General features: G+C 36.9%; 2 protein-coding genes across 6 annotated transcripts in view; one reads left to right on the top strand and one right to left on the bottom strand.

The window, feature by feature from the left end:
* The window catches only part of LOC124408937 (bestrophin-4), a 341,487-nt gene that overhangs the window by 23,064 nt on the left and 292,144 nt on the right, over positions 1-26,279 (bottom strand). Inside the window, exon 3 of the mRNA XM_046886267.1 lies at positions 1,676-1,684. The gene's annotated coding sequence lies outside the window, so the exon portion shown is untranslated. The remainder of the gene's footprint in view (positions 1-1,675; positions 1,685-26,279) is intronic.
* Positions 12,627-26,279, top strand: part of LOC124408931 (protein kinase C-binding protein NELL1-like) — a 65,280-nt gene continuing 51,627 nt past the window's right edge. For all 5 annotated transcript variants that reach the window (XM_046886254.1, XM_046886252.1, XM_046886251.1 and 2 more), the window contains exon 1: positions 12,627-13,247. In XM_046886254.1, the coding sequence (XP_046742210.1) occupies positions 12,959-13,247 (289 nt within the window). In that variant the 5' untranslated portion in view covers positions 12,627-12,958. The remainder of the gene's footprint in view (positions 13,248-26,279) is intronic.

Raw genomic sequence — 26,279 nt, 5'->3', positions numbered from 1 at the left:
AACACGATGATGATGATGATGATACCAATTCGATTATGAATACGGTTCTCATAGATCGACAGTTATTAGGTGTTTTACCGCTTGAGCTTCGTACCTTGGTTTTGTCTATAAGCCAGTGCAAAAAACACGAAACATCGTACAGATACATACTCAGCTGTTGTCGGAGTGTTTTTCATTCGTTGACGTAGTTCAGAGTCTTTGAAACAAACGAATGCGTGGATAATTGAATTATCGTTATATCGACGCGGTAAAAGGTGTGTAGAGGTGTATGAATACACGCATGTTTGCGTCACTGAACTGTTCGTGGCTGAATATATCATCCGTTAAAGAGATACAACAATAAATTGTCTGTGCGACAAAAAAGGCGGTTACAAAAATGTTATTCCCAGCGGATTGGTTAATTGTCTTTTACCTCTCGACGAACGAATAGCGCGACGCTCGTGTGTATCTTCAATTAGATGAAGATGTATGTACATACGTATGAATAAATATCGCGAAAGAATGTAAGTCAAGATGATTCTCGTCTACAAATTAGCGGACCAACGATCTCCCCTCATTCCCTTTTCACTTCTTTTACTCATTTCCATTGAACAGAATCGTGAACGTTTAGTTAAAGCGATGAGGGAGAATTCTTCCATTCAATTGTTCGTTACGCCGTGACCCGATGCTTCTTGTTGTTGTTGTTGTTGTTGTTCGATTGTTCGAAGTTCTGTTTTTCGTTGTCGTTTCTGCATCTATACGTTGAGAATTCATTAGATTTATTACATTATGATCGGTAATAAGAAACGAATGGTTCAGATCAGAAAATTCTGTCAACACAAGAGAGTATGAAATTAAGCTTATACATTTTCCACGCTTGCAGTTTTCAATAATAATTGCGATTTTTTCTCGCATCCCACATTGAATATTTTTTCATACCTACACGGGTATAACGTGTACGAAAAATCATGCGTCCACGTGACGTGAACGAAGGAAAAAGCTTTGACGATGATGACGTAATATATAGATCATATATCATATATTGTATATGAATATAAAGTTTACTTATGTGATAGAGAAGGAAATAAACTGTATGGAAGGGATTCTTTCGTGCTAACGTTGCATTAAGGGTGCTTCGCGTTTCGTTCGCATTTTCTTCTTTTGCGATGGCTAAAAATACACGCTACTCACCATCCCTGTCCACTAGACATCAGACAGACGGACAGATCTCCGTGTGTGATATCTAGACATCGTTTTATATATGCACACACACGCGCGCGCGTGACACCCGCTAGATGTTTTGAATTCTTTATTATACGCGCGAGAAGCTGGAAATGTGGTTTATATATACATATATATATATATATTAGACTGTATCAAAAAAATTGACTTTTTTTTTAATGGTATACTGAAAATATTGTTCAAGATGACGAAAAAGAAATACCATAAAAATTTCAGATTTTAATATTGATATTTAGATGTGCCTCATCGCGATTTTCTACTTTCCGTAAGAATAACATGGCAAAAATGGTTCTTGCTCCTTGCGATTTTTATAACTAGATAACGACGCGTCGTACACAAAATTCATAAACACGTTTTTGTAGGAAATTGAACGTTCTACAAAAAAGGTCTTTTGTCATTTTACGATAAATCTATTTTTTCAAAAGTTATTTGAGGTCAAACATCAGCAAAGAACCTCAAATAACTTTTGAAGGAGTAGATTTATCGTAAAATGACAAGAGACTTTTTTTGTAGAACGTTCAATTTCCTACAAAAACATGTTCATGAATTTTGTGTACGACGCGTCGTTATCTAGTTATAAAAATCGCAAGGAGCAAGAACCATTTTTGCCATGTTATTCTTATGGAAAGTAGAAAATCGCGATGAGGCACATCTAAATATCAATATTGAAATCTGAAATTTTTATGGTATTTCTTTTTCGTCACCTTGAACAATATTTTCAGTATACCATTAAAAAAAAAAATAGTCAATTTTTTTGATACAGTCTAATATTATATATATATATATTTATGTATAAAATACGTCGCCGAAAGAAAGTATCGGTTCCATAGTCAGAGGAGAAAAATACTTGTTCTGTTTCTTCTTTTTCCACCGTACCAATTATATTATTCATCATCCTTATACCTATATTATACGTATAATATCGGTTTTGTTTGCGATTGAAAATTTCTCGGTAACGATCAATAGCAATCGATCCTTGTACTGTCAGCTTTGCGTTTGTTTGTTTTTTGGTTTCTTATCATGTATAATTGTGAGTGTTGTTTTTTTTTTCTTTTTCAATTTTGCTTTACATACGATTTCCATTGTACGATTTATATAAATTCGATAGAAGGGAAAAGCTATAAACTGCATACCAAATTATTTCTTCTCTTATTTTATTTCTGTATTCATCTTTGTTTTATCATCTCACGTCTCGTTGTCTTATCCTCCGGCCTGAATGTGTAACGTTCTTATTATTATTATTATTATTATCATTATTATTATATGTATGCCCTTATTAAACGTGTTTATAGATTACCTTTTCAAGATAAATACATGTTACAAATAAATAAATTATTCGGCTGCTGCGCCAACCGTTGTTATTGTAAAAATAGTCTTATTCCTCTGGACATTAACTTGAGAATACCCATTTTCTTTGAACATACGATTTTCCCCGTATTTTCTGCGCTTCACTGTATTTTGCTTTGTTATTCGGAGAACCTTTTTAATTTCTTGTAAAACTAAGTCACAACATATATATTATATATACATACCCATACATAATATTCATGTAATAAAGACCGCATCATTTTGTATAAATGCAAAATATTCGCATTTCATTTTATTGCACACATTCGTTTTTAGAACCAATATCTTTTTACATTCGTTCTACTGTACGGACATATATATATATATATATATATATACACGCATTTTCCCTCCTTTTATTTCTCACGCAAGTATAATCTTATAAATAAAAACGTCAATAATTATATTGATATTACGTTTTAATCTCGACTATATATAATATCATATAATATGATATACATTCAGAGGAAAAATTGAATGCGGAAAAAAATGTTATACCGACTTCCGTTCCTCCTTTTTTTTATGCGTCTAAATTCTTATCCGCCCCGAGACGCAGACCGACAGCCATCGTAAATTGTGATATTTCTCTTTTCCTCTACTTTTTCCTCTACTTCCTTGCCTTCTAAGTTCTCGTTTATACTGTGCTGCACGTGCTGCCCGCAGGAAGAAATTCTTACCTTTTTACTTACCTACCTACCTACCGCTAATTCTGCAGCATGGCGCGTGTCGTGTCACGATGCGATAATGATGATGCCCTTGTACAATATTTATCAAGTCTGTAAATAATATATTATAGATTATTTTTCTATGCTCATAAGAATTTGTATCAGAATAAAAACAAAAATAAAAAAAGTTCGAAATTTTCGCAATTATTAGGCTATTTGTGTGAAGTATAATATTTCCGATATTCTATGTCAATTCGACCAATGACTTTCCCTCACCATTTTTGATTTGCTTTAGGATTTCTTATACGTTTCTCCGATCTGAAAAAGTCTTCCGAATTTTTTCAGATTTTTTCCTACAACCGTTAATTTTCAAATGATTATTTAAACTTATCTAAAAATTTGCAGTTTTCTTTTTTTAAATCTAAAAAAGTTGTCAAAACTCTCAGTTTTTAATTCCGATCATTTTGGTATCAGCTCGCGAAGGGATGATTTTTTCGGTTTCTTTAGCACTTGAAACATATTGAACGAACAAATCTTCAAGTCTTGTTTGAATGTTCTAAAAATTTTCAAAAAAAAATTACCAAAAATCCTGTGTTCAACACTGAATGTTTTGACGCATTTTCTTGAGAATTTTCAGAACGTTGAAACGTGGTGATTTTTTAGAATTTCAAAAAAATGCCAATTCCTGGTTAGATTTGAATATTCGTAAGAAACCTGAAAAAAATCTGAAAAAATTCAGGAGTGCTTTTTTGAGTTCGAGGAATCGCATTAAAAAAATTAAACAAATTAAAAATGGCGAGGGAAAATGATTGGTCGAGGGAAGTCGATTGCGAATGCCCATTTTTCAAAATCCGAAAAAATTCTCAAAAATTCAGTTGTTGACAATTTTTTTTTAACACCTAATTCGGAATTTTTAAATTTATAAACTCAAAATTAAATCAGGATCAAATCGTAAGCGCATCATCGAATTGCTGAAACCGAACATTTACAAATAAATTGTCATTTAATTAACGCTTACGATTTGATCCTGTGTTAATTTTGGGTTTAAAAATTAAAAAATTCCGAATTAGGTGGTAAAAAAAAAAAAAAAAAAAGTGTCAGTAACTGAATTTTTGAGAATTTTTTCATATTTTTAAAAACGGGTATTTGCAATCGACTTCAAATATTTATAAAAAATAAATGGATTAATAAAAGAAATTTTGAAAACAATTCAGGTCGCGTTTTTTATCGAGTAGAATGTTAGGAAAAAACATGGAATGATTTTGAGATGGTCGAGGCTTAACACTGCTCAAATTGGCGTGGAATACCCCGTATGTATAAACTTGGCGATGTTGTTTGATGTGGAATTCAAAAGGAATTCTACAGAAGACGCTGTGTTAATACAATATCACACGTTCGGACAATGGAGGATTTGACAAGGGGATAGAGGGCTGAAACCGAGTTTGCCAAACGAAAATACCTGGAGAGGAATCTAATCTCGCTTAACGAATTAATTAATCTTCTGTAATTAATTGTCCCTAATATTCTCGCATTCAAATAACTCGGAGACAGTTATGCGATTATTATTAAATAGTTTCTCCGTGTTTCGTGTGTACAATTCAACGATTGCATAGCTCAGATGTTTGGTTCACGAGGTGTATAATAACAATAATATATTAATATTATACAGTTCGATGTAATAATTGCATAATATTTGTGCATTGCGTGGAAATTTTGGAATGTGTTTTCATTTTCATTATTTTTCTTCTTTTATTCTTTCTACTTTCTCTATTTAAGAAAAGGTAAGCACGATTCATCGACTTGGCTTTAAAATGTGTAAAAAGGCGGAAAGTTATACGTTTAAATATATGGTGTATTACTTCTGTACATGGATAACCACCTGGTGCCCACACGAGGCGATCGACGCGCGACCAAAATCCAGGTGCAGAGACGAAAACGTGCAACCCCACCTTGGAAACGCGTCGTTAGACTCCTTCTCTTCTTTTTTTTGCGTTCTACCATCTTCCACGTCGCAGAATTATTACACGTGACATATATGGATATGCGATAGAGAGGAAAAGAGAATGGAATGAATTGGCGAACGTAGGTATATATATATGTATATATATTAGACTGTATCAAAAAAATTGACTATTTTTTTTTTTTTAATGGTATACTGAAAATATTGTTCAAGATGACGAAAAAGAAATACCATAAAAATTTCAGATTTTAATATTGATATTTAGATGTGCCTCATCGCGATTTTCTACTTTCCATGAGAATAACATGGCAAAAATGGTTCTTGCTCCTTGCGATTTTTATAACTAGATAACGACGCGTCGTACAGAAAATTCATAAACATGTTTCTGTAGGAAATTGAACGTTCTACAAAAAAGGTCTGTTGTCATTTTACGATAAGTCTACTCCTTCAAAAGTTATTTGAGGTTCTTTGCTGATGTTTGACCTCTCATAACTTTTGAAAAAATAGATTTATCGTAAAATGACAACAGACCTTTTTTGTAGAACGTTCAATTTCCTACAAAAACATGTTCATGAATTTTCTGTACGACGCGTCGTTATCTAGTTATAAAAATCGCAAGGAGCAAGAACCATTTTTGCCATGTTATTCTTACGGAAAGTAGAAAATCGCGATGAGGCACATCTAAATATCAATATTGAAATCTGAAATTTTTATGGTATTTCCTTTTCGTCACCTTGAACAATATTTTCAGTATACCATTAAAAAAAAAAAATAGTCAATTTTTTTGATACAGTCTAATATATATACACCGTTTTTATCGTAAATTCTTTTTCTTTCTCTTCTTTTCAATTTTCACTTCAACAAGTCGTTATCAATACTGTTTTTTTTTGTAAATTTTTTTTTCTTCAGTGTTTTTTATTTCCCCATAATACGAGAAACGTTGACAAATTCATTTCATGCAAGTATCAGGTATCGTGATTCTCTTATTTTTTCATATATTATTGCAGATATGTATTACATACTGTAGTTTATCTTACATTTATACGGTAAGGTTTATTATAACCGAGAGAGAGGGAGAGAGAGAGAGAGAGAGAGATGGGTGTTTCTATACGATAACATTTTGTCGTTCGAATTAAGGATTCGAGTCATTCTATTTCATCTTTGCACTGCACATGATGCTGCACAGCTGCACAAAGTACAAATTCCGCTTATTGTATGTACATTACAAATATATAAATATATATTTATATCATATAGAATATTCTTTGATCTTTCACCGAGAGTCACTCTTTCTGGACTTATTGTATCTTCTCTTCCTCTGTATCTATTTCCGTGTCGATTTCTCATCGTCACAAGTTCTTTTTCTTTCTTATATATATATAGTATGTACAATTGTACATCGTATTGTTATATGATATAAATAGTGAAGTTTTTGTTTTTTTACTTATCTTTGTTTTTATCAAATTTAAAAATTCTCTTTCGTACTTTCTTGTACGGTTCTCTTATTCATTATTTGAAATTTGATTTGACTTAAGTTTTTGTCGTCACCGACGAAACGGATATTTAGAATGTTTTATGAAGTATAATTAATTGCAAAGCGGAAAAATTATGTTACTTTTGTCGTTTAATCACGCCACATGTTATTATAATATTTTGCTTATTAGACATATTTGTATATATGTACGTACAGGAGAATGATATGAATAAATAATCTTTGCGGTTAATTAATATCGCGTCTAACTTTACACTGCAGTACTGCTGAAAGATATCTTTCGGAATTCCAGGTTTTCCCCAGTCAAACTACATCGAGTAGATTCGTTTTATTCGTAAGTTTAAGACGCAGGCTAAAATGAAAAAATGAGATTTGGAAAAATATTGCAATTAAGGGATTTTTGTTAAAATGTAATTGTAAAAAATTATGAGGAAATTTAAAAAGTCATGTCGAACATCTGGAAAAGTTATTTGTTTTTTATAGATACATATTTTGGAATACAACAGCCTTAGAGAAATACTATTTGGTATATGCAGGGCATTCCACGTCCATTTGAGTACGGTCTGAAACCTCCTTAACGGCCTTAATTTTTGAAACTTATTTAAAAAATCACATAGATAGGGTGTCTATAGCTGTCAGGGAAATGTGGAAAACCGGGAAATTTTAGGGAATGTATTCGGCATTTGAGTTTAAGCAAAATTGAACTTAACGCCAAATTGGACTATTTTAACTTACGATGGAAACATCTGACGTTTAATTTTTTAATAATTATAATGAAAAAAGTGAATATTTTTTAGTAAAACGTTAGGTTGAAACGAGTCTTGGAAAATGTCTATTTTCATCTAAAAATTTTATCGCCGAGTATTCGAATTCGAATTTTTAGTCACTTGAAAAACGTAAAACTCGGTATTAAGAGGGTATTTTAATTAAGAAATTTGACATATCTATCTTTTAACAATATTTGGGCCCAAAGCTGATGTCGATTTTCTGAAAATTGTGAAATTTATGAGCACTTGAGTCACGAGCGGAGTTCAAAGCTATAAAGATAAGCCTACGAGTAAGCTGCGAATGTGGCAGAAGACCTCCTATATGCCCCAAGAATCGCGGATTAAGGGGAAGAAGAATTTCTGTATCATCTGATACAGAACTCAACGTCCAAATTTTAAACATTTTTTTCTCCAAACTACATTTTTCAATCTGGTTAACATAAAATCCCAAGTTCTATTTCACAGATTGACTTCAAATTTGGTATGGACCTTCAGTATGTATATCCCTCTATCGTCCCTAACACGGACATTGCGAAGTTATTATTACCACCACTTTAAAAGATTAAAAACTGTGAAACATGATCTTTTCCTTCATGCAGTTGCCATTAAAAAAAAATTTTCCTCCTATTTAGTACCTGCCATAACGACATTCTTATTGATAAAGAAACTTGCTTTCATTTTTATTTGAGATGAATAGGAGTATTGGAATCCCGTCAATAGCCGCAACCCTTTTTTCACGTCGATAATCAGAGGCGCATAAGATTTTCAATTTTTCTTGTTTTTACATAAATTTTTTTTTGTAAGTCGTCTAAAGAATAATAAAAATACAGTACCAAAAAATGGATGGATAGATAGATAGATAGATACATAAATACATAGTTGGACAGACAGACAAATAGATAGATAGATAGATAGATAAATAGATAGTTAGGTGGACAGACGGGCAGAGAGATAGATAGTTAGATAGACAGACAGACAGATAGATAGATAATTAGATAGATAGATGGATGGATAGATAGGTAGATAGATAGATAGATAGATAGATATCAGAAATTTCGTCGAATAATGGTCAGTATAGAAATAATCTTTATTTAAAAAATTGCAACGTTTCGAAAGGCCACGGCCAATCATCTTCAGGCATATTCTTTCAATTAGTGACATCCCTACGCGTTTGCCGTGTTGTATACTCGACATGACGGGAGGAAGATCACTTCCGAAATTTCAATCACGACGAAATTTCTGATATCTACCAAACCACATGGTCACGAAAACTGCACTTCCTGATAGATAGATAGATAGATAGATAGATAGATACATAGTCAGATAGACAGACGGGCGGACAGACAGACAGATAAACGGACAGACAGATAGATAGATAGATAAGTAGATAGTTAGATAGACGGACAGACAGATAGCTAGATAAATAGATATATACAGATAGTCAAATAGGCAGATAGACATATAGACGTACATATAGATAGATAGATAGATAGATAGAGTAAAATTGAGAGCGGAGAGTTTTCCGCGAGACGTCGTTTCACATCGATTTGCTGCTCCTCGCGGGGCCTTTGAGTCGTCGCCGTGGTCGTACTCCGTCGGCTTATAGTCGTCGTCGTCCTCATAGTCGTAGTCGTCCTCATAGTCGTAGTCGTAGTCGTAGTCGTAGTCGTAGTCGTAGTCGTAGTCATAGTCCTATAGCCGTCGTAGGCCGTCGACGTCGACGTCGGCGCGAAGGTGGCTGCGCACGATTCACCCCCCACCCCTTCCCCCTCCCCACTCACCCAAGAAACACAGGCAAACGGGGAGGCGTGGTGTTTCACACGCGCACAGACACAGTCGAATGAATGCGCACACGCGACGCTTACGTAAACCAACGCACGCACGCACGCACGCACGCACGCACGCCGCACGCACTCACGCAGGCACGACGTCGACGACGACGACGACGAGTTTGGCCGGCCGCCGTTCGGGCAAACCTGGCCGCTAGCAGCAGCAGCAGCAGCAGCAGCAGCAGCAGAACCTCGGTTCGGAGTTGCGAGGAGAGCCAGTCTCCGATGAGCTCCCTAACAAACAGCCCATGCAAGTTACGGGCTGCTCGTTCGTCGTCGTCGTCGTCGTCGTCGCCGTCGCCGTCGTCGCAGCCGCCGCAGCCGCTAACGCAGCCGCTGCTGCCGTTCCGTCGCCGGGTATTAATTAATTAACATTGAATATCACTGATATTGAATATACATCTACATCTACATCTACGTATTGTTCAGGAACGTTCCACCTTCGCCAACGTCACCGTCACCACCAAATACCACCCCTCTTATACCCACCCATCCATCCACCCACCCACACCCCCAACACTCCAAGCCTTTCAACCCCCTGGAAACGAGATAAACCTTTTGCTAAATTTTTTCATATCATCGTTAATTATATACTTTCGTTTTTAAATATGAATGTCGACTGTTGTTTTATACGATGATGATATTGTCATCCGGGGCGGTAAATCTCGATTCATTACTTCAATATTATATATACCTAACGTTGGGTTTATTGCCTGCAATAAATAACGACGAAAACGGCAATTGATAAATTTTTCAATAACGGATATAAATATAATAAAATAAATAATTTAAACAGCATTATTCGCTTGGATAACATTTATTTTAAACTGAATTGAAATAAATGACGTTTAAAATCCTTTTTTTTTTTTCCTTTCTAAATGACAACAGTTATAATTGTTATAATTATACGATAACGGATGTCGATATTGACGTATGTTTAGTTGATTAATGAAAAAATAAATAAATAAATAAATAAATGAAAGAAGAAACAAGATAAATAAACCAATAATAATATTAACAATCACTGTTATTGTATAAATATATACACACGTCGAATGAAAAAGATGAGAATTGGATGAATGCGAAAAAAAAAGTACAAACTAAACGCGGTTGAATATCGTTAATCGTGTTATTATCATTACTATATTATTACTATAATATTGAAAGAAAGTATAATCAATTTTTCATCATAAATATATTTGAATGATTTGAATCGAACCGATCGCTTTATTAATTAATTTTTTCATCGTCTTCCTCACGTTATTATCATTATTATTAATAATATTATTATTATCATCGTACAGATAATAAATCATAAATCGTGATTTCGTGAAATATTCAACGAAACTATATATGTGCATAGATATGTGTATATGAACTTGATACATTTAATCATATTCTACGCGTGTATAACGTTGTAATAATTGTTATAATAATCATCACAATAATTTATATTGCTTACCGTCGTTTACTTACCTCGTCTGCAGGGATTACACACTGCATATCGTATGAGCTTCATCGATTATACTTTTCTTTTACTTGATTCGCGTATTCAATATTCTTATTTCTCGAAAATCGTTCTCTCTCTCTCTCTCTCTCTCTCTCTCTCTTTGTATCTTATCATTTGAAAAAACTCGTTTTTCCACACGCCGACAGGAACAATACGGTATAATAGTAGTACTAATGATATTAATAATAATAATAAGAATCATAATAAAACGTAACGAATTTGAAAATGATAAGAGAGAGAGAAAAAAAAAAAAAATAGAGTGACCAGAATAAGTGCATGTGTTTCTTTTTCTTTCTTTTCTTATTCTCAGTGATTTGAAAAAGACAAGAGAAGACAGAGAGAGAGAGAGAGAAAGAGAGAGAGAGAGACTGAAAATTGTTTATTAAATTCGGGTATTGATATGTGATCCGTCCATTACAATAATCGATGATAATAAACTTGAAGGGCAAAATATTTGGAAAAAATTAAAATACAAGATTAAAAGGATAGACTTGAAAAGGGGGGGAGGGTGGAGAAATTTGACTTCTCTCCTTTTTTTTCAACTTCTCTCTCAAAATTCTATCAACCGATTTCTGATCGTTTGTTGATAGCCCATTTTTTCTCATTCTACAAGAATGTATTATCACTGAGAACTGAAGAGGGAAAATGAGAAGCACGAAATAACAGTATATAAAGTAAAGAAATAAAGAGAGCAATTCTTGCAAGTGATAAAAATCGAGTATTCGAGAAAGAGGAACAGAGGGAGGAAGATAGAGAGAGAAGGAGAGATAGAGAGAGAGAAGAAGCGAAAAATGTAATTTTAGGTGCGCGCAGATTTTCAGTTTTCGTGCGTGTGCGTGCGTTGTTTTATTTTTTTCTTGTTTTTTATTTTTCCAATATTTTTATTCACGGTTCATTAATTCGTTCCGCAGAAATTATTCCTCATTCGTGAGACACAAGTGTGTTATTATAATGTATAATAATAAAAATGCCATAATATGAGCAAACAGATGTGGGAACGAGAGTTGCGGAGATCAGGATTAACACTGAAACAATTCCATAGATGAAAATTATAAATTTCTAATACGATTGGACGGTGGTAATCGTCGTCGATGTGCAAAAGAAGAAGGAGAGGAAAAATCGATATCGACACGAAAGTGTGAAATAAATAATGCCAGTCGTTGGTGTAAGTAAATCTGACGATCCATGCCATGCGGTAAACGTTATATATACCTACACGTATATATCAAATACATAAAAATCATACGCGTATAAAGAATTGACCACATCGACGGTCTAAATCATTCTACATTCGTACACTAAAGTGCAGTGACTGTTGCATATGATCAAATCAAAATGCAGTAGTTTTATTGAAAAAATTTACAACCTCATACTACGTATATATACATTACACGTACGTGTGTAGACGTGTAATATACGAATAGCGTGATTCGGGGACTGTGCAGGTGGTGTGTATAAAAGTATAAAAATAAATTGTGTCAGTTTCTTCTCTCCTCAACACACACACACGGACACGTATGTAGAACGTTTATAATAGACCATTGGACGATGTGGTGTTTCAATCAAGGTTATTCAACAGTGTAAGCTCCAAAAAGTATCAGAATCTCTTCTTTCCTCACGTGATATATATAATCCGAGAGAGAAATCAGAGGCTGAAGTGTTGTGCTAAATAGTCAAAGACGAAGAAAAGTGTGCAAAAACGGTGAAAAAGGAAAAATTAACCTCGTTTTAACTCTCGCGAAACGGGGGATAAAAATTTCATCATCAATCAAAGAATCGAGGAGGATAAGTGAAGAGAGAAACGTTTATCCACGTAGATTAATAAGAAGAAAAGAATAGAAAAAGATGAGTGAATGACGTTTCTAAATACTAAAACAACATCATCAACTTAATGGAATAATCAATTCTTCAACTTCATCTCCTGAACCTGTAATAACCCGGAACCTCGAAGAGAGAAGCTTTGGAGAAACAGAGGAAGTGGAAGGATAGGCAGGGAGAAGGAAAGAAGGAAGGAAGGAAGATAATTTAAGACTATTCCAGTGTGATGCTGCCGCGGTGGTCGCCGTCGGTCCAGCAGCTGCAGGCAGGAACAGTCGAGGGAATTGGTCCTGTGGATCTGAGGAGACGCTGACCTGAGGAGCAGCCCACGCTGGCCGATACCCAGGCCATGAACGGGCCCCATGACCGGGCCCGAACCCGCTTCCTCCTCCTCGAAGAACGCGATCCTCCGCGATTGCAGTCCTCGCAACGCCCTGCCGAGGACACGGCGTCGTCGTCATCCCCGAGGAGCACCCAGCCACACTCGTCTGCATCACTGAGGTTCACCGGACGTGGTCAAAACAGTTGGCGGAGAAGAAGAGACTCTAGTCATCATCGACGATCTTACACTAAGATCGACAAAGCCTTTCTCGTCATTGCTATCGCCGCTCTTTCCTTGGCACTGGTTACACATCCAGGTAGGATTTTCAATCACACGTATGGTTGTTTTATTATAGGATCGTTATGGCTGATCTAGATTCTTCTTGTGTGTGACGCAGTCTTTCTCGAATCAAATTAATCACACTCTTCTACTTCTACTATTATGTACTCCGTATGATCTTTTGAGATACCGATCACGCAGTGAGAGTACGAAGTGTAACTTGTATGCGGATAATCTGATTGTTTAATTAATCCAATCCGTTGTTAACCTTTTAATGTTACCAGAAAGTACACGCATCAAAATGTCTAGACTTTATTCTCTAGGTACTGTATACATATTTGAACAGGGGAATAGTACCGATTTTCAAACTCATCGTGTGATCTTCGCAGCTTTTGTGGTGTGTTACGCCCTTTGGTGTCCAATTTTGACATCCGCAACGATTTAACGATCTGACGTTTTCACTCGAACCATGGAAAACATACGTGACTTACCACTTATGGCTACACTTTCCTTGCATGCTTGATAGTTTCCTTAACCTTCCTAGCCTGTGGTTCCAGATTGGTCTTCTTAAAGTCGATCAATCCGTACTATTAGTTTCCTGGTTCAACTTGGAAGCATTTCTTTCTAAATGTTGCAAAACTTACATCGAGACTGACAAATACCATTAAGAAATAACCATGGAATATACTCATCGTGTGGTTTTCTCATCAAGCCATTGATAGTCCTCTTACATCAAGGTCTGAAGAGAAATGATAAACGGTTCATGTAACAGACAAAGTAAAGGTGAACCGTTGTTCAAATAATTTGTACCCCAATCAAACCCCTAATCTTCTTACTCACTGGTAGAAACTAGAAATTCTAGACTATTGAATCATGGAATCCAAATCGACCCAGCAACGTCGTTGGCGTATAGACGGTGTAGTAGACCTTTAGGTTTTCTGGTGATTCCACCTTCTTCTTCTTCTTCTTCTTCTTGTTTCCTGGTGTAATTCTAACCTCGTTCTCTTTTTTCCCCGTAAAAACGGTGCTGCGCGCGATACAGGGGTAACAAATGTGCTTACCTAGATCGTAAGATATTGGTCTGCAACGTGCTTCGCTTGGCCGTGTAGACACAGTGTCAGGGGTACGACGCTGTGGGTAAGAATTACTTGTACGGGGGTTTTTCGGGGCTTCGGACCAGGGACGGCATGTGCGTTCATGGCGTTACGCTCACTCACCCCTGCAGCACCACATCATCACAATGCGGTGGGTTGCCGGTGTTCCATCACGATGTTATTTCGTACCAAGCGCAACACACGCGCCCTCCACGCACCGGCACTTTCTCCTCTTTCCTCGAGCATTATACACCATACCTTACAGCACCGCGTATCTATGCATGTGTGTTGTACACGGGAAAACACCTTGTTCAATTCCCACGCTGCTGCTACCCTCCTCCCATTTTTCTCCCTGCGTTTTCTGATCCCCTCCACCCCTAATCCCCCTTTTTCTTCCCCCTTTTTCGTAGCTATCCTGCGGAAATTTTTTGGATTTTCGCGATGATACTGCTCTATAGAAATAAAATCGGTAAAAAAAACGTCCAGAGTAACGATCTATTGGATCATGAGTTTCAGATTTTTGCCAACTGTCATGTATACACGGACTACGTACACTATAATTTTTTTTCATTTCCTTCTTTCTTCTTTATCTTTTCTTTGTTGTTTGATTTATACTACTCCTCTGTGGTGTTTGGCATTATAGAGGGTCGTTTGGTTTTGTATTCTCTATTTTATTTTCGCCACATTTTGCCTTCTTCTCATCTCTCCCTTCGTCACGTATCATGTGTGTGCAGGTTCACTGATATTAGGATGACGCTGCTGATGACGACAAAAGGTCAATCCTTAACTTCCTCCTTCATTATTACAGTTATCTGGAAAAATTTTATAGCAACGTTAATCAGGAAACTAGTTTCACTTCCTCTGCTCTCCATTGCCGTGTATCACCGTAGTTTTCCGAAAATGTGTGATTGATATAGTTTGCGTCTAGTAATACGGCGAAAGCCTTGACTAGTGACTTGAATACTCGATAAAACCCGATCAATTTTCACGTGCTTGCAGGCTTGTTTCTCCTTGTCTTAAACTTGTTAAAATAAATTCATGAATATAAATATGCCCGAAAGGTGGATGATTTGTGAATTATTCACGAATGGATGGGTAGATGGTTGGATGGTTGGTTAGAGTACAGCAATCTATATTTAAGGTGGCAGAGGCATCAGCCTGACAGCTGGTGTCACGGGCAGTGACTATGCCACCTCTTCTCTCTCTCTCCCTCTATTTTTCCACTCTTTATCTCTCTCGCTCACTCTTCTCTTCTGCTATGCTGATGCCGCCGTCGTTGCCGGTTCACGGCTCTTGCCATGTGCTCGCGGCCGATCGACGCTTCATTCCACTCGTTTTCCTATCTGCATCGCTTAAGAGCATCAACGTCGCCGTCGCCGCACCTTTTCACACTTTGTTATTTACCCATACACGCGTTTACGAGACGGTGACAGCGGATAATCGTCAACGTTTTCAAATTCTTAACTACATACTGATCTTGAAGAAGTTCAAGGCTATATCAGATCACCTTCACACCGTTCCAAAAACTGAATTCTACACCTAAACCTGCATGAATGATGGAACCAATGAATGAAGATGAATTTTTTTTTTTTTTTTTGCCAGTCAACTTTTACATCTTTGGCACGTGATTCAATTTACCGGATATTCTCTTTTTCCACAAGTAATATAGGGAGTCTGTATAACTACACAAATTGCGAGATGAAGATATAATAGCTATACACATAATACGTATAGCACTGTACGTATGTATGCAGATACGTTATGTAGGCAGATACCTATCCTAATTAAAAGCGACAATGAACGAGGGACGGGTTTCCGATATGTGACCTGCCTCACGAATGACACGAGGCACGATCAGCGATACTATTACATCGCTTCTTCCGTTCATTTTCTTTTCTTTTTTTCAATTACCCTTTGATAACCAATTTCATTAATGACGCACCACGTCTGAGTATTTCTTTTTTATCCAATTTCCCCCGGTATATATATACATATGATATATATTCAATTGCTTTCGAGATCCGATTTTCCTTTACCTGAATTATTCTTATAGTTTATAAGAATTATACAGATTTCACTACCCTGATTAATATCTCAAAATCAGCGATTATAATATATTTAATAATATATTCCCTTTGCCGTAACATTCATATTCTCATTGCCAATCTAACGATTCATTATACCTATATTCCTATGATGTAGTATAAACTGTTCTCGATATCGAACCGAATCGTATCGATTTAGTGTCACACGCATACCTAATATAACGTACCTGAACCCCAATACCTTCAGTATCTTCTTATACTGTGACATATTATTATTCCACGCTGTCAACAAATTTTGTAGTCAAAAAGTTCACGTGCAGACAAACTGTACTGCAATATCTCTTACAAATTCTTCTTCCTTTGAACGTCATCAATATATACAGCACAATAAATAACTTTTAAGTTACACACCCTCCGTCGTGAAATCTACTCTTACATACATATATATCGCTCAAATCCGCACTATCGTCAGATTGTCATTATTATAATACACAAGATTTGAATTAAGACGAAAGAGAAAGAACGGAACGGTAAAGTACCTATAAAAGACATCTCATATGTACAGCATGAGAAGAAGATACTGTCTAGTGTCCCCATATGTGTCCATACAGAGAGGATGAAAGCATTCAGCGCGATATTATGTGTACGGTTACCGCCCTGATGACTGTATAAAATAGACACAGCCTGCACCCTTGCATCACGTTACATAAACACAGAGACCAACCATGTTCAGTGTGCAATAAAGTCACACACAAAGGTATCACGCGTGTGTTTGTATGTGTCCGTACTATTATACCTGCAGACTGTACGACGACAACAACGTTACAGTATGAAGCTAATGGGCGCAAAGTATTGGGGAAGAGGGTGGATGAGGAGGTTGGAGGTAGGAGGTAGAAGGAGGCGACCGACTAGCCCGGGCTGCATTATGCAAGCGGGGGAACAGACTCTTGTCGCTTGCTTACCGAGGGTGAACTTTTTTCGCGGTGGTGGTAGACCGACACCACGTTGCTGCTGCGATGCTTGGTGGGTTGCACCTACGGAGGGTAGAACCAAGGAGGACTACCTTCGTGTACACAAAAGTGTCCATGAAATGAAGTATAACTAAGATGGTACTGCTGACAAGCAAAAGTTTCACCGCCAAGTTCAGATTGAACCTTGATTGCTTATCTGCCCCACCATTCTAGTGACTTGTTGAATGACCATCCATCGCTTATTGGTGGACACTTTTGAAGTTGAAAACCCATACGAGATGCTTCTGCGTAAGCACCTCTACCCTCCATAGTTGCACCTCGCGCACATAGACTACCACCGTCTATCAATCTGGCTTCAAAGTATCGGTACTACAATGCAATTCGACACACTGCGCAAACGCCTCGTGTGCAGCTGCTGCTACCGCCCGTGATGATCGTTGGTGGTCTTGCAAAGGTGCGCAATAATCGAGGTTGTAGGAGTGGTGCGGTAGGAGGACTTCAACCCTCGTTGCTGGAGGAGGTGTGACGGTGGTCTATAACTCCTACACACTTCACTCTCTCCCTCTCTCTATCTCTCTTCCATGCCTTATGCCTTATGCCTTACGGTGTCCGGTCGGCCCGAGGGCGTTGACTTTTTATTAACACGTACTAGACAAGTAAACTCTACCTAACGTTTATACCGGTGAACGGGTTCAAAAAGTCAGATCTGAAGCAGTGACGACCGTTTCACTGGGAAGCAATCGGTGTACAATAACTGCAGATCCTGGGTTTAGGTACATCGAATCAGGTTGTCTTCGTTTGGAAAGTGGTCGTTGGATGTTTCCTCGTAGAAAATTGACTCTCGAGCAGAGCTCATGGAAGCTTAGAACCATTTGAGCTGTGGATTTCACTCACGGGATGTACTTTTCTAGATAATTCTGTTCATTGTGCTCCTCACATCCCTCCAGTCTACTCCTTCGTCCTGCACATTGTCCGTATCCTACCTATCGGTATACAAGTAGGTCTGGTTTGCCCCTGGCGAGGCCCTGCAGGGAAAGAGGAATAGAGGAAAAGGCGGAGGTTGGGGGTGGAGGGAGGTCGGGGGTTCATCGATCGGCCCCAATCACCCTCGAACTCCCACCACCACCACCACCACCACCACCGACAACGGGACTCGACGAACCCCCGAAGGCCAAGCGACGGCCCTTCTTCCACCGTTCCTCGTATCTATACCAGTTTCTGAAAATTGGCGTTAACGCTGTCTTTTTTTTTCCCCTTCATCTTCGCAAATTTTTTCGCCAAGTATTGGACTTAAAATTTTCTGGAAAAAAATCTGTTTTATACTGGAAAATTTTTCTCGCATATTTTTTTACATATTATATAATATATTAGCACAGAATTATCGATCAAATTATGAATTACCTACGTTCGGAACTTTTTGCACATGCATGTTTGTGTGTTTGTGTGTGTGTGTGTGCTGACAAACGACGACGATGAGGATGATCAGGTGACGTGTGTGTATAATTAAATACGATCATAAACCGTTATAATGCTAATCGCCTGACACTATCGTCGTTCGAATACAAGTTATTGGATTACGTCATTTGCGTGTATATTATCTCAGCAGAGACATTGTTGTACCTACGTTTGTCGTAGTTGTAATACACATGTATCACATTATTTCAATGATCGTTATTTCTATTCATTAATACTTGGCTGAAAATTTACAAGAGCATTTCTGCTTATTGTGGTTACATTTTCCTTCGATCGCTTACAGTGTTGTTATTGTACACACACGTCTTATTTAATACGATTTATAAAGTCTCTCACATTAATTGTCATATCGGAGTATATAACAATTAAGTGGCGTGAGGAGTTTATAATGATTGTTGTGTGTGTGTGTGTGTGTTTTTTTTTTATGGTTTTGTAATATATTTCTCATCTATTTCATTATTCGTTCCCTCCTCCCCCCCCTCCCCCCCCCCTCCGTCTGCCTTTACTTCTGGTCTTTTAAAAAATCATCCGATGTCTCTCATTATTCGACGCTTCCACAACTCTCAAACGCTGTTACGGCGGACATGTGGATGACTGAATTTATTAGTAGCTGTTGCTAAGGTGGATATATTTATAAAGTACATATTTTAATAATATTATCTTAGGTGCTGATTGATCATCAATCGTTTTATCAATCTAGTGATTCTTCTTTTAATATCTATACCGCGCATATCAATTTATATACGTTATATCGTATAATAAATATCAGTGACAACATGTTTATGCATACAACATTCAGTTTATGCACAATTAGTTTTTCGCATGCACACAGCTTGCGGATCACGCAATCGCGCTAATCGATAACACGGAATCACGTGTTTTCAATTTAACACTCGTTCGGATTATTGATGTTTGTTGTATATACATATATACTTAGTTTTTTACGAGAGCCTCAATCTTGATGGACTAGGATATCGAACCAGACCGCGGTATAAATATTATACACATAATTTAATGTCTATGTATTTACGCAGGTATACACTCTACATAGCTATAAACTTCATTTCTTAACTACAGCAATATTCGTCTTAACGGACTTCGATATCAACGAAAAATATATGCATATTGTATATATATATATATATATTTCCAACGTATTGTTACATTGTCTACATATATATGTACTTATGTGTATACATGTATACCATTCGACTCGGTTTAACATGAATGAAAGTTCATTTGCAGGCTTTTTGCAGGTACATATATGATAAGTTATATTATATAGTTATAGGTATCGTTAAAATACAACGATTCGATATATATAATTGCATTAAACTCATTGATAAGTAACAGTACAATCATAATTATTTAAAAATGAAAAATCTTTACCTATAAATGGAGAGATTTTTTTTTTTTTAACAAAGCAATACCTGCGATTCACGTATTCTCCTGGTGTTTTATTGTATGTACATATATTTTAAAGAATTAGTAACAATTTTTCGTCTTTCGTATCAAACGATTTTTTTTCCTATCCACGGGTCACGGAAGATCCTTAATTTTTGCGGGATCTCTTTGACGATGAATATTTTTTTGTTTTTCATTCCTCTTCGTTTCCTCCTCTTTCGTCAATTGTTAGAGAATACATATTTGCGACATTTATTACGACTCAACTATCACGTCGCGTTAATTAATATTGTTACAGGCAAACCAGCTAGGGGGGGGGGGGGGGGAGTAACTTTACTTTCTCTCTCTCTCTCTCTCTTTCCCTTTCTCCCTTCCACTCTTTCTCTCTCGCCCGATTTAAAGTGATTTTCACCTTAATCTGTCCTTCGGCAGACGCATCGGCGCTGTTCTATTTTTATAGTTATTTTCTAACGAAAATAACAACGTCTCTGCTTTATAATGTATGCGTGTGTGTGTGTGTGTGTGTGTGTACACATGTGTGTGCATGTACATGTATAATCGTCGCCGACGAGACGCGTCGCGTCCCGGTTACGCCTCTCTTTCTCTTTCTCTTTCTCTTTCTCTTTCTCTCTCTACTTCTTTAAACGACAACATCCATGCAGCTCATCGTTGGCGACTATTCCGTGTGTCGTCTTCTTGTCGCGTGTCTTCTGATCGTGCAGTCTCGTGCACCTCGTGCCTCGGAGAAGACGCCTCTCGACGCTTCCTCTTTCTCATCCCCTCGTTTTATTCTCCCAATCCAGAAATTAAGACCTACTGCAATAATTCGTTGATTTGTAAATTATAGATTAATACATATGGGGTATTCCACGTCAATTCGACAAGGGTCTGACCCTCACCCTCTCGAATCTGAGTCTTAATGACCGGAGGTGTTTCGTTAGCCTAAAATAACATCTCCAAATTTTTCTCAGATTTTTATCAAGCCCCCTGACCCCATAAGATGATATTTTGGAAAACGGTCAATCCGACATTTTTGAAAATTATGAAATAATCACATAAATTCTGTAGGCAAAAAGAAAAATATCCCAACCAAAGTCGAAGTGGGCAGGCAAAACGGTAATTTTTTATCAATTTTTTTACTGAATAATTTTTTTTTTCAGTAATTTCGATTTTTTCGCATTTTTCAGGACTCAATATATTTTCCTGTATAATCTACATAATCAATAAAATATATTGGATCCTGAAAAATGCGAAAAAAATCGAAATCACTGAAAAAAAAAAAATTATTCAGTAAAAAAATTGATAAAAAATTACCGTTTTGCCTGCCCACTTCGATTTTGGTTGGGATATTTTTCTTTTTGCCTACAGAATTTATGTGATTTTTTTCATAATTTTCAAAAATGTCCGATTGACCGTTTTCCAAAATATCGTCTTAAGGGGTCAGGGGGCTTGGTAAAAATCTGAGAAAAATTTGGAGATGTTATTTTAGGCTAACGAAACACCTCCGGTCATTAAGACTCAGATTCGAGAGGGTGAGGGTCAGACCCTTGTCGAATTGACGTGGAATGCCCCATATATATATCGTAATTGTTTTGTATTTATAAAATAATGATCCGTTGATAATATATAGATCTTTTTTTTATCTACAAAAGAGATATTTCGAATTCGTAAAAACTTCGGTTGTGATATTTAATCGCAATTTTCATATATTATATATGTAAAAATTATTACAGTGCGTAAAAAATATATATTTATATAAAAGCAATTCTGCAGATAATTTTCACTATTTTACCTTTAGTCACGCTAATATGTGCAGATATATTTCTAGCCAATTATTTCGTGAATTTAATCGTCATGCTGGTAGGTTTGACATGTAGAATTTATTTTTTTTTTTTCAAATTTTTTTTTATACCCTCTAACGAAGAGAGAGAGAGAGAGAGAGAGAGAGAGGAAAAAGAGGTCTCGACAAAAGAATAAGAATAATAAGATTGGCGGAATATAGAAGCAGAGAGGGATTAGACAAGAGGAGGAGGAGGAGGAGGAGGAGGATGAAGATAAAGAGGCGAGACACCGAAATAGGCCGCAAGAGCAGCGTGTAGTCGTCGAGTATTTCTGTTTCGCGTCCGGCACTCTTCGTACGACGCTACTTCTCTTCGCTGTGGTCCAGCATCAGCATCAGCATCACAAGTCTCGGCTCACGGTCGACGGACGGCTAAGTGATGGGCGACAGCTAGGAAAAGGCGGCTTTGCTCTTTTAGCCATTTATCTCTATCCACTTGGCTCTCACCGTGCGTCTCTCTGTATCATCATTTCGCCACTATATATATTATATTTATATATACATATGTATAACAGCTACAAGACTCTGTAGTTCCTCTACGATGACTGTCATATTCTATCATCGTTCACTCGCATTCTACATGCGTGATGCTGATATTACGAAAATGATCGTTATTTTTCATTACCATTTTACTCTACATTTCTTTTGTTATAAGTTTTTACTTCATCTAGACGGTTCTACGATTAGCCTGAGAATATTTTATATCAGGATGAAGGTGGTAACGTTAACGTAACAAACATACTTATAATCAAATAAACTGGAATGACTTTCGAGTAGTTGGGTTACCAAATTTTAGACACTCAGAAAGGTTCGAAGTAACGATGTATCCTAAACACGCATCGTCATAGCAACGTTACTAACTTTATTCTCATGAATATGTCACTTTCGGACATTTTCAAGTGTCATGCAGCTTGTCTTTGTAGTGTTTGATCGACTCTTTCGTCTCCCGAATATCTTGATCGATGAGGTTTTTCTAAATCAAAGTTCATCAGAATCGGAGCTCACAGTCGATGTAGCAAGATTCGAAAGCAACGGAACAAAACTCTAACTGACTTTTGATAATACAAGAAAAGAAACGGGAAAATTTTCTATTTACGGCATGTGCATTGAAAAGTCCACTTTTTGTGGCAGTTTTCGTACCGTAAAGTGACGCTTTATACGGCAGCGAACAAAGTTGCGGAATAAAGTCTTTATTCCGCAGTTTTGACGCGCAGTTCGAAGTGCGCATCCCACACTGCCTTATAAAGTAGCTTCGTCGAACAGATCGCGACATAACCTCACTCTTCGTTTTGCTTTTCAATGCCCATAGCGTAAAAAATATTGTATGTGGCATGCCCGTAAACCGTTTTTTGGCTCGGATAATTTCAGTACTCGTTTCCGGCTTGCTTCCGGCTCGCCTTCAGCTCGTCCTGAAATCTTTATCCTTGCCAAAAAAACAGGCGGTTTACGGGCGTGCCACATAAATAGCTATTCTCTGAAAAAAATCATCTCTAACCACGTGATGATACGTATCACGAATAATGTGTTGCGACTGATTGACATTCATTGGTTCGACATTATGATTCTGAATTTCGTTCACGAGTATGTGACAAACGCAGAATGTAACAAGGTATACCTGTATATACATATACCTAAGTGCGTAACAGCTGGTTACAACTATAATGACCCTCCACCTAATATACAGCTCCACTTATACGTACATATCAGGTGCATATTAAACGAAGAGGGATTACGAAGTTGTAAACCTTATATTATGTCCCTGATACGAGGGGTATTTGCTCGTAAAATATTTGGAACGATTACCACTATTTAACAAAGTGGCTGATGGTCGAGGAAAAATCATGTAATTTGAAAAAAGATTAGGGAAGTCAAGGATAAGCCAGGGAATTGTGCGGCGGTGAAGAGAAGGAGAAAGAACAAAGCAAGCATCTTCCTATGGAAAAGCAGAATTTTAATATAGCAAGAATTTTCTTATACGTTTTCGGTTCCTTTACCGCATTGAATTGATCGTAATCGTGTTTTTGAATGCTGATTGGTTCGGAGATTTGTTTAGTGGACATCTCGAATCGTCGTTATCAGTTTGAATTTTTTACTTACTTATGGGAATATCATTATTTCAACAGGGGAAGTCAGGAAAAAATGAGTGAATGCTTGTTAGCACTATTTTTACTATTATCACTATCTTCACTTTTACTAATATTCCCAGTATTTTTACTATTCCCACCATTCTCACTGTGGCCACTATTTCTACTATCACCATTGTTCCCACTGCGATCACAATTTCGGCCTTTTCACTATTCCCACTATTTAGACTATGCCCACTATTACGACCATTCCCACCATTCAAATTGTTTCTACTATCACCGTTATTCCCACTTTTTAAGATATTTCTACTATCACCACTATTCCCACCATTCAGACTATGTCCACTATCACCACTATTCCCGCTATTTAGACTATTTATACTATTACGACCATTCCCACCATTCCAACTGTTTCTACTATCACCGTAATTCCCACTTTTAAAGATATTTCCACTATCACCACTATTCCCACTATTTAGACTGTTTCCACCATCCCCACCATTCGCACTATTCAAACTATTTCTACTATAACCGTTATTCCCACTTTTAAAGATATTTCCACTATCACCACTATACCCACTATTTCGACTCTCACCATCAATCCCAGTTTTCTTAACTAATCCCACTATTCAAAATATTTCCACCATGACCACTATTTCCACTTTTTTCACTATTCCCACCATTTCAAATTTTTCTCACCACTTACACTTTTTCCACTCTAACCACTATGCCTACTGTTATCGATGTTCAAGCTTTTATTTATAATTCCATTTCAATAACTATTTAGCGAACGACTATCTCGTAATAAAGTTGATAAAAAGTGTCCAATCGTTAGGGAACCAACCTCATTGAGTATTAAAGTAAAGTAGATGGAAACGAAAGAAGAGGATGGGGGAAGGGAAAAACGATCGACTAACATGTTGCAGAGGGTATACGTCTCCGAATTACCGAAACCCAATACTTACCGAACTGAGCCGCTGGTCGCGGTGCAGGTTATATGCTAAAACTATACGTATATTATGTATATAGCATCCTAACCATCCATCCCATCATAGCTGAAGCCTCAACGGAACCAATCGATTCCTCAGTTCATTCTTATTCTTACCCTTGTTATTTCGCTCATTTTTCTTCCGATTCTTGTTTTTTTCTATAATATTTTTTTATCATTTTTCTTCAATTTTTTCCGTCAGGTCTGTGATTTGAAGTGAGTGCAGCCAAGTAAAGAACTCATTCGTGTTATCGATAGCGATTAAATAATTACCGTATAATAACGTGTTTTATAAAGACGACGGGAGGGGTGAGGGGGTGAGGGGGGGGAGGGATTTCCGTAGTCGTAAAATATAAAATTGAACTATTTTCAATAACAATGATGTATGTTTGCATGTGCATGCCTGAGAGAATATATTGTTATGATCTCTCATCTCCGCGGATGAATCTCCTGGCCAGTGAGAAATGCTAAGAATATCACGAAACGTCGCCGGGCTGCATTTTGCGGTCACTCGTCTTTCAATCGCTCTGTAGCTTCCCCCCCCCCCTCTTTCTCTCTTTCTCTCTCTCTCTCTCTCTCTCTCTTTTGCTTTGTGCTGCAGCGATGCACGGTTCACTTGAAAGAAAGTTCTAATTGCTGTAGACGCGCGACCTGCAGACCGCCGCCCCATCCAAATATACAAGCGTCAGAATTTCCATATAATCGGAGAAAACAGTTTCGTTGGAAAATAATTTTATACTTTTGTTTGAGAAAAAAAAAAAAAAAAAAAAAAAAATTGTACGCTGCGGAAAGAAAGAGCAAACTTGTACACACACACATATATATATATAGAATTAATTGAAATTATTATTTGCCAATGTGAAAAAAGTGCATAATTATAACGAACATAAAAATTTACAATAAAAAAAAAAAAAACAATAAAAAAAAAAAATATTCTTACAATGAAAGGGGATTGGTAATAATAAGGAAAACAAAAAAAAAAAAAAAAAAAAAATAATATGGAAAAACTCTTCTCACGGAGAAAATTGTCTCATCGTATCACGCAGCGGCAATTGCCCAACTTTGGCACGAGATTTAAATTTAGAAACGCATGCGCGGCGTCCTCGTGTGTTGTATAGGCACAGCTATTGCAGGCTCTTAAGTGGCAATTATACACAAACAGAAACAGAA

Source organism: Diprion similis, chromosome 8 (assembly GCF_021155765.1).
Source record: "Diprion similis isolate iyDipSimi1 chromosome 8, iyDipSimi1.1, whole genome shotgun sequence".
NCBI lineage: Eukaryota > Metazoa > Arthropoda > Insecta > Hymenoptera > Diprionidae > Diprion > Diprion similis.
Note: the sequence above shows the minus strand (reverse complement) of the source record. Positions and strands in the feature narration are given on the sequence as shown.